Genomic DNA, 9,751 nt, shown 5'->3' on the forward strand with positions numbered 1-9,751 from the left:
GTTGGCCGTTAATGACGCTAGGGCTTTGAATGTTGTCCAGAAGTGTGTCATTTGACTACTTTTTAAAGCCGTTTGAAGACACGTCGCCACCCACGACAGTAAACAAAGGCGCTTTGGTGACCACAACCGATTCTGAATCAATGATTTTGTGCACAACTCGCTCGAAGAAAAAAAAGTGCATTTTATGGCATAGAGTTGCATACTTGAGTCGCTGCCCGTTTCATTAGTTCTTTGTGGCTAAACTGGTTCCGTGACTGCAGTCCCTCTACTTCTACTATTACTATGTAGGACTGACGCGAACAGAAATCCTCGGTGAGTGGTGTTTTGGGAGAAAAATGCATTTAAAAAAACGCTGTATGTGGTTGCAAAGGCGACCTCGAGTTCCTTCCACTTGAATTTGTGAAACAATTCAAATATCCTTTTTTTTAAAAAAAAGAACTAATGTTTAATATGCGGACATTACATGTCTAAAACCATGTCATCAAAGAGTACCAAGAAATAAAGTGCTAATCTTGTGTGAAATATATTTGAAGCTCTATTATATCTTTGCCAACAGCCGGTTGCTCTAACCAAAATGGCCACCGACCACACACTCTGTTATGCTTGTTGCCTTCTCAAGATAATGATAAGCGTCCAATCGTGTGGCATCCAAATTTTAAATTTCTGAAGCTTTCCCCTTCCTTGGTTCTGGTATTTTCTGGACTGTCTCTCTATTTTGGGCCGCAGGTCTAGGTAGGCGTTGTTGCATCCCAGTTTGACGGTGGTCCTCCGAAGCTTTTTGCTGGCAACAGTGTGCCGTGCTCCTCAGCCAGGGATCCCGCAAGGTCCGCTCTGCTGTCATCCTGAGGACCGGATCGGGTTGGAGGAGTCCTGAGACCAGTCTTTTGGCTTCTGCAGTTGGAGTTTTGAGGAATCACTGAGTACAGTACAGTACAGTTGACTTGTATTTGACTTCAGAATCATTTGTCTTCCACAACAGTGCTTTAAAGATGCAATTAAACAAATAAAAGCATTTATTCCAGTAACCAGAACTCGACATTGGAATTGTAGCACTTTTGTTTTCCGACCTTCAGAGATGCTGTCCCAATAGGTGGGCTGAAAGTGCAGTTGACCCTTTCTGATGATCTCAAACAGCTCACCCTGGTCTCGAGCCCGACTACGAAACGGGGCAAAGCCGCACAGCAGGATGTAAAGGATGACACCCAGCGCCCACATGTCCACCTCCACGCCGTAGCCTGTTGAGTCACGTCAATCGCCTTAACCAGGAACGGTGATGGAAGTCTCGAGGGAGGCGCTAACCTGTCTCGGAAAGTATCTCGGGCGCGACGTATGTCGGTGTGCCGCAGATGGCGAAGACCGGCTCGGTTACCACCATGGCCAGGCCAAAGTCGGCTAGCTTCAATCGGATCAGGCCTGGAAGCGCCTGGACTATCTGAAAGGGAGCGTGAACTGATATAGTGCCGCATATACTACAAACGGGCCATATTTCAGTCTCTGACTTGAAACCCGCTCACAATCTTTCTAGCCCCCTGCCACCGTAAAGAGTGATGGACTGACCAGAAGGTTCTCCGGTTTGACATCACGGTGGACGACGCTCCTGCCATGTAAGTATTTGAGCGCCGCGCTCACGTCGGCCACCATGAGCGCAGCCTGGTCCTCGGCGAAGCTGCCGCGCCGGCGGATGGCCTCGAAGAGGTCGCCGCCGCCGGCCAGCTCCATGACCAGGTAGGCCCTGGCGGGCGTGCGGTGGTGCGCCAGTAGCCGGATGATGCGCGGGTGCCTGAGACTGATCAGAAGGCTCATCTCGTTCTGCAGCATGTGCTCGCGGCCCACCAGCCGCCAGCGCTCCACCATCTTGACGGCCAGCGTCTTGCCATCGGCGCGGCGCCGGCACTCGCGCACCACTGCAAAGTTGCCGTCCCCCAGGAGGCGCCCCACGTCGTACAGGCGCTCCACGTCGTCTTCGGAGACCTCGCTGTCCTCAGAGGTGAGCTCGCAGTATTCGCTTGAGATCGTCCAATCTGTGGACAAGCCTAGATTATGACGTTTGACGGGTTCGGGTTAAAATTTCCAGCAATCCATTTTTCTCTCAGTTAACATGTTGTTTTCCCGCAAAATTTACTTGACTGTGAAGCATGATTGAGGCATGAAAATAGTGAGCGAATCCTAACTTCTCATCAAGGAGAAAATAACGTGACAAAGCCAAAAAAATGACACGACTCAAGGGGGCAGCCATTTTGGACCATCAGCTATACCTTGCTTGTACTTAGCTAGCTAGACTGGAGCACAGGTGCCTGTACGTAGCTAGCTAGACTGGAGCACAGGTGCCTGTACGTAGCTAGCTAGACTGGAGCACAGGTGCCTGTACGTAGCTAGCTAGACTGGAGCACAGGTGCCTGTACGTAGCTAGCTAGACTGGAGCACAGGTGCCTGTACGTAGCTAGCTAGACTGGAGCACAGGTGCCTGTACGTAGCTAGCTAGACTGGAGCACAGGTGCCTGTACGTAGCTAGCTAGACTGGAGCACAGGTGCCTGCTATAGTGAATATGGACCACGTCCGAGGGAAGGCGGGCACTGTGCAATACTCGGCACGATCGGCACGTATGTAATATTAGCCACCATGCTGCGGAGGCACTTCCTGGAAATACTGGATCCCGAAAAAAATTCAAATGGTAATGAATTGCCGCAGCGGGAATGAAAAATGACAATGATAGCGACTGACCTCTGAGGGAACTTTCTATACGATTCATGCATAAAGGTGGCAGCGCTACTCTTCCCGGGAGCGCTTTGGCCCACTGGCGGCTGGGACGCTCGCTTCTTTTCGCCGAGCAACTTTCGCACAGAGGAACGCAGTCTGTCACTCGCTCAGGTAGACGTCCAGCGATAGCAGGCCCCTTTTCCTCGCAGAAGGCACCCCTAGCTCGGAGCTTCTGTAAATGATTGGGAAGGTGAGCGGCTTTCCCGGACGCGCCCTTCGTGGGCTCAGCCGTCTCCGCTATGGGTCCGTCTTTGCGCTCGGGCCCTTCGCCGTAGCCGCTGTCCGCCTTGGCGGATTTGTCGGGCGCCGGTCGAAGCTTCTTCTCCCAGACCAGCAGCGCTTCGGCCCGGTAGCGTGGCTGTTCTGGGAAGAGCTCCTCCAGCGCCGCCTTCAGACCACTCGGCTCCGGGCGAGCTTTGCCCAAAGCCAGCAGCGCCGTGTCGCCACGGAAAAAGTCGCCAATGCTCTTCACCTGTGGTCCACAACGACACAAACTCGTCTCTCTCGTACTGCCCGCCAGTGGTGACGGCTTAGGAAGATTCGAGTCACCTCTCGTGCGAAGGCGCTGTAGAGCCGGGTCACGCGAGATCGGTGCCAACGTGGGAACCCCAGTGCTTCTGAAATGTCCAACAGGAGCTGCTCAAAGGAGACCACGCCCCTGCGGTTCAGGAGGACAGTGACCTTGGGAAAAATTGACCGTTATTAAGCTCTGCAGCGGGGTTTAGCGTTGAAACATTGGCGGCGGTTTGACCAAATGCAGAATTGTTTCGGACAATGAGCCAATTGTGGCTCGGCCGGAGCCAAATACAAAAGAAAGCCCTTCACCTTCCGCGGCGTGCGTTGACCAGGCCGTACCACGGTAACCAGGTGGGGCCTTTCGGCGCTCTCCTCGGCGTGGCGCCCGTGGAAAAGCGGCAGGTGAGGGATGCGCCCCGCACCTTGGCGCTTTCCAGGGAGCCAATCGGGAGGCGGCCGTGGTGGCGCAGGAGCAGTGCTGACCCCGGTACGCTTCATAAATGGGCTGGGTGCTGGTGACGTGTGAAGGAATGAATACATGAAAGATGCGTTATGGGATCATTACTTTAAAGTTTAAAGTAATGATTGACAGAGGAATCCAGTTGTCTGGGTTTAAAGTTTAAACCCAGACAACTGGATTCCTCTGTCAATTCAGGGATGGCTTATTCAGACTTTTTGATAGACATGCCCACCAATTTTCTTGACCTCGTCATAATGGTTTGGTGGGTCCTGGGGAGAATGTTCACCAAATTGCCAATGTCTTTTGTTCATAATGTTGAGAGACATTTGCAGCATAACACTTTTTCTTCCCTAGCCACAGCAACAAACCCTATTGTGAAGACTTGATGGATTTCATAACACTTTTTCTTCCCTAGCCACAGCAACAAACCCTATTGTTAAGACTTGATGGATTTTTTTTCCACCATACGGGTGTAACGACAGAGACTTTGTGAATTATTGAGGATTTCTTGAGACCTAAGCACAAAAGCTTCCTTGACCTGGACAAGTGCATAATTTAGGAGCCTCCGAGGACACGCAACACCTTTCACTTTCTGAAGACGACGCGTGCCGCGTGCATGTCTGTGTGTGGGTCGCGTGTGTCCGACTGACATCAACACGTCTAAAAGTTCAAGTCTGTGTATAGGGTGTTAGGGTAGAAAACAGACTGTTAATACACTACATGTCTTTGAGAACAAAACACACATGCCAAATGTTTTTTTAACCATATGCTTGCAATCGAGTATCTATTGTCTATATAGTGTATGTGTTTTAGTATCTACTTTTTATCTGGGTACTCCGATATCCTCCCGATCCCAAACTCACCTGTTCTCAATTTTCTTCCTCCGTCGCAGCCGAAGCGAGCCTTTGGAGGAGGTGCCATTTCTGACCCGGGATCGAAACAAGTGAGTACCCAATTGAACAGTTCTGCAACTCATACCGTCACAAGAATCGGCCTGCGTGGTACGGTTGCCATGGTTATTTGTCAAGTTAGATGGTCCAGAGTAGAGAGAACGTGCATTTGTTTTTCACAATAAGATATTCAAAAGGCCAAAGTTGACATACAATTATATTAAAGTCTGCTTTCATGCGACTCAAAGTAAAAACCTCCGAAAAATATCACGTCGATTACAAATGATCCCTATTTGAAGCAGATATTTTGATAAAGGTTTGAGCAACACGTGCATTGTTGTGAAATCCCTTTTCGGAAACGCGAGCTTTACCTCACTTGGCCCGACAATCGTGAAAATGAGCACACTTTGGATTTAAATGCTATGACGCCTTATTGTGCCGAAAGGAAGAAGAAAAATGGCACTACGAAATTCAAATTGAAGAATAACTATAGCACGATAGTACAATTTAGGCTCGAGGCTTGTTCTCGTACAAATGCGACAATGCTAATACCACACTAATTTCACATTTCCTTGTACTAACACTATCAGTAGGATTAAATGTTAATCTTGGAGTCCTTTCTTTCTTTCCTTTTCATTTTTTTTTTTTTTTGTGAGGAGCGGTTAGAAAAATAAATGCCTTGCTGTAGTACTTTTTGGTTCATTGGTAATGGCGGAAAACTTTATAAAGTTCTACCTAATCCCCATCAGACTTTCTGATTTTTGTGTCTCCAGGGATACTGTTAGCATTGGATTAACAATTCCCCCTTTCCCGGATCTATATCCTGTCCTTTGATCGTTCACGCATAACTTAAAACTGCACTTGAATACATTCTTAACAACCGGACTTGTATTGTTTATATCTATCATTTCATATCGTACACGATATCAATGTGTTCTTGAAAATTCTTTGGGCAAATCAACCTTCAATATTTTCAGTGTCTTTGTTTGACCAGCAGATGAAGCAAGTACACAAAAACAAGCCCCATCCCACCTAGGCTAATAGATTGGCAAGAGCTTGCGTCTTCTCGGGACCCACGAGTTCAGCCGCCTTCGTCATGCATCTTTTAACAAAGTCGCCGTCGGAATGCGGTCTCGATGCTAATGCTATTTCACAAGCAATCGGCTAGCTTCTCGGCAACGGGGGAACGATGACGGCCGTGTCCTCAGACCCGCCCCGCCAGCAATTCGTCCACCCTATCTGTCCTCCGTTGTCCTTCCTTGTAAGTTGTCATATTTTGCGCGATGGTGAGTCTCGTGACGCCAAGATTATATTCCTCCTCGACGTGCCCAATCTTTTTGCAAACCCCAAGCTCATTCTTATATTTTAACCATATTGAAGGTGTTCATTTTGACTTGACCAATAATTTTGTTACACCGCTTCCCTGTCTAATTCTTTCAGAACAATAGGGTTAAGAACACCAAGAGGGCTCGAGAAAGCGTTCATTTGGCAACAAGTCTTTTTTCTCCCCTGCCTCAATTATTCGCTCTCAAAAAAGGAACATTCCTCCCTTTCTGTTACGGAGAACAGCCGCCAATGCATTAGGCCGAGACTATTCTTGTAGCTGGGATGCGCCAAGCGCACGTATTTGCACAGGGTGTGTGATAACCCGCCCGCCCGCCCGCCGCAACCTAAATATGCCCTCGCTCCCGCCAATTGTTTCATAATGATCAAAATGGCTCTGTGTCCTTATCGCGCGCACACCCTTTTGGACGGTTCTCGAGTCACTCTTTGAGCAACTGGACCTTTCACGCAGCCGACCGCTGGACCGCCTCAGCAACACCCGCATGTCTGCCTCACACCTGTTTATGTCAAACACAAATACGAGCGTGGAAGGGCAATTATAGGACGAGGGCAGCGGGCAGACATTTGTGTCTGGGCCAGGCCACAATGTCAGCACGTGGGCTCGCCCATTTTGACACGCGTTGTCGGGCCACAAACAATTTAGCCAGCCGCCGCTGGAACTTGACTAGAGTTGAGCTTTCCTCAAGTGTGAAATTTCAAGCAAGCATAGCATGTTGACTCTTGACAGCCGCCGAAGAAGCCAAGGATAGGCGGCAGCCAGCGCGTACACTCGCTCACCCCTTCCGTCTCTTCTCATATAGCCAGATGACGTCAGGAACAGCCGGTGTCGAGCGGCCAGTAGGAAGGCGGCACTTGTTCCTCCTCCTGCTCCACCTCCTCCACCCCCCCCCCCTCTTCCTCCTCCTGCTGCTGCTACTAGGCTCTACCCTCTTTGGCTCACACCGTCCTCATTCCGCCCGCCACCTTACCGCAGACATCATGGCCGAGACCTTCGTGGGCACATGGAACTTGAAGAGCAGTGAGAATTTTGATGAGTATATGAAGGTCCTGGGTGAGTTTTTATTGAGTTATTATTATTATTTTTTGATTAAATGAGATGCATGCGTCGCGGGCCTCCGAGCACATGCCGCTCTAGCCAGCCACCATTCGCTCGAGGGACAAACGGCCTGCGTTCACAGATGGAGAAAGGGGAATGTGGGGTGGAGAACTTGGAGGGGAGAGAGAACACATGGCTCGAATTTGGTAGGAAGGGATCCTCAATGCACCCAAACGTGGGCTGGGGAGTGGTCAGGACTACTATACTTGAAAGGAAGCCATTGTTGTGGAAATGACATGTTCAAATAACACTTGTAGAGAAGGCAACATGTGATTGGAAATGGGACGTGACTAGATTTCTCCTGGACAAACCAAAGCACGAGTGGCGTGCATTGTGTAAGGAGTGAGTACCAGGAAACAAACAAGCGCTTCTGTTACCTTTCATCCCAAGAATTTCCACTTTCTTTTTCAAAGTTATTCCCTTCCGTCGATGTGACGCATTTGTCCAATTTCTCCCATCTTCTGAAAAAAGGAACGAACAAAAAGAAAAACACAAACCCTCTGAGTATGTGGTGTGGTCATGGTGCCGTCTGTCACGCCTTTGTGTGCAAGGTGACACTCGAGGGCCCGGTCTTTCCAGGTCCGGTGCCTTCAAGGGGGGTTGGGGCTTGGGATTTTTACGAGCGGCAACCTCCAGTGTGCTTTGCCATTGGCGGCTGCTGTCACCCTAGCAACCGCCAGTCATTTATTTATTCATTCGTTCATCTTCCATATCGCCTATCCTCGAAACGATTGAGGGGAATGCTGCAGCCTCGGCCAGCTGTGTGCGGGCGAAAGATCGACTACACCCTAGATTGGTCGCGGAGCACACAGACGGACAGACAGACAGACAACCACTGACACTGCCACCGAGTGGGAATCGAACCCCGACTGTCCGCACCAAAGTCATTCGGAAGAACCACAGCAACATCGGGTGGCCCGCTGGTCCTTCATGTGCCACAATTATGAGCGTACACGCAACCATCGGACAACCTTTCACTCGCGTGAAAAGCAAAACATTCAGCCCTGTGCCAGATTTGGGCGCTTAGCCAGCATCAGCCAAAAACGGGCCGCCTACGAGTGGCTCTGTGAACGGCGATTAAAAAAAGAAAATAACAAAGCAGTCTGCTCCTCCCGCGCAGCGTTAACGCAACTTTGTGTATGTATGTGTGTGTGTGTTTGTCTGCGCCCGCAGGTGTGGGATTCGCCACTCGTAAGGTGGGCAACCTGACCAAGCCCACCACCGTCATCTCGGTGGAGGGTGACATGGTGACGGTCAAGACGCAAAGCACCATCAAGAACACTGAGCTCTCCTTCAAACTGGGCCAAGAGTTTGACGAAACCACCGCCGACAACAGGAACGTCAAGGTGGGCCGACGACGTGGTGCCATCACAACTTGACGTATTGCACGGATGACCATGATAATGGCATTGTAGAGAAAAAGGGAAAACGTACAGAGAACAGAGATATGGAAAACGCTTTACCGGAAAAGAAAATGACAATTTTAAGGAATGGCCACTAAAATTCAACGCACAGCATTTTTGTGCAACAATGCAAATTCATTGGCGTGTTTTATTTAGATTTGAATTCATTTATCACATGCTAAATTGAGGTGAACATTCAGAATGTTCAAAACTGTAAGCATGCATTTTTTTTTCGAGTAAACCCTTTTTTATTTTATAAATATTTGAGACAAATAGTGAATAAAAAGCCTGCTTAAATCCATTCCTGAACTCTCATGGGTAGTCTCTGGTGACCGTCGACGGCGGCAAGCTAGTCCACGTCCAGCGGTGGGACGGCAAGGAGACCAGCCTGGTCCGTGAAGTCAACGGCAATGCCCTCACGCTGGTCAGTGTCTGCAATGCAAATCATTTTCTCCTTTCTTTCATCTCAACCTCATGTTTTTGCTTTGGAAACACACAGACCCTGACCATGGGCGATGTGGTCAGCACACGCTCTTATGAGAGAGCAGAGTGACGACAAGCCTGCCAGCCTTCTCCGTTCCAAAGAGAAAAGTGCATCCAAAGAGTGTCAAGCCGCATCTCCTACAGTATTATTCAGGCTACCCGTGGACTCTCTCAGGCCCTTCACCTCCTCCGGACCTCCACTGTTACAAACGCCGAAAACGTTCAGATTAGTCTCTTTCCAATAACCCATTGTCTTTTGCTTGGTTTTGACTTATGATGTATGTGGTCCCATTTCTAATTGGGAAATGTTTTCACCTCAACTGATGGGAATGAGTCAATAAAAATAATAAATGCCCAAAGGCGGCATGTAAATGTCAAATTGTCCATTTTTTAAAATTCTGTTGAATGTTTTTTTAAATATTTTTTTCAATCATTCTTAACGTTTGTTCATTGAGCTGCCCAGTCAAAATGGATTCGACTACACCCAAAAAGTCAAATCATTGATCAGTAAGGATTAACAGAAAAACAAAAACAAAACAAAAATAAAACAATTGAGAAACATGGGTTGCACATCAAAGGTTTAAAGGTGAGCCTTTGCAACTTGATTTACACGTCAGTCATTTCATAGCTGCACCACCTTTCTTGTTTTTTTTTATGCAATAAGAATAGCTTAACATTTGTTTCTTATTAGAATGGAACGCGGGGGCCGCATTTAAAGCTGTTCAAAGAGTGTGACCGCACTTTTCCATCCTATAAATAACCTTTCAGCCAGTAGCTTGTGTGAATATGTGCTGGCAAGGT

At 48.6% G+C, this 9,751-nt stretch overlaps 2 protein-coding genes across 2 annotated transcripts; one reads left to right on the forward strand and one right to left on the reverse strand.

Moving 5' to 3' along the window:
- Positions 1 to 705: 705 nt before the first annotated feature.
- On the reverse strand, positions 706 to 5,232 carry dclk3 (doublecortin-like kinase 3). Its single transcript, XM_077742800.1, has 7 exons — positions 4,598 to 5,232; positions 3,584 to 3,786; positions 3,308 to 3,439; positions 2,723 to 3,230; positions 1,558 to 2,021; positions 1,300 to 1,432; positions 706 to 1,235 (listed from the first exon to the last, which is right to left on the reverse strand). Exons 1-7 carry the CDS (start codon positions 4,653 to 4,655, stop codon positions 838 to 840), a joined length of 1,896 nt encoding a protein of 631 aa, XP_077598926.1. The 5' UTR covers positions 4,656 to 5,232; the 3' UTR covers positions 706 to 837.
- Positions 5,233 to 6,853: 1,621 nt separating this feature from the next.
- Positions 6,854 to 9,329, forward strand: fabp3 (fatty acid binding protein 3, muscle and heart). The gene is made up of 4 exons (XM_077742803.1): positions 6,854 to 7,019; positions 8,238 to 8,410; positions 8,790 to 8,891; positions 8,967 to 9,329. The coding sequence occupies exons 1-4, from the start codon at positions 6,947 to 6,949 to the stop codon at positions 9,018 to 9,020; spliced, it is 402 nt and encodes a 133-aa protein (XP_077598929.1). The 5' UTR covers positions 6,854 to 6,946; the 3' UTR covers positions 9,021 to 9,329.
- Positions 9,330 to 9,751: the final 422 nt, after the last annotated feature.

This window comes from Stigmatopora nigra, chromosome 21 (genome assembly GCF_051989575.1).
Source record: "Stigmatopora nigra isolate UIUO_SnigA chromosome 21, RoL_Snig_1.1, whole genome shotgun sequence".
Classification (NCBI taxonomy): domain Eukaryota; kingdom Metazoa; phylum Chordata; class Actinopteri; order Syngnathiformes; family Syngnathidae; genus Stigmatopora; species Stigmatopora nigra.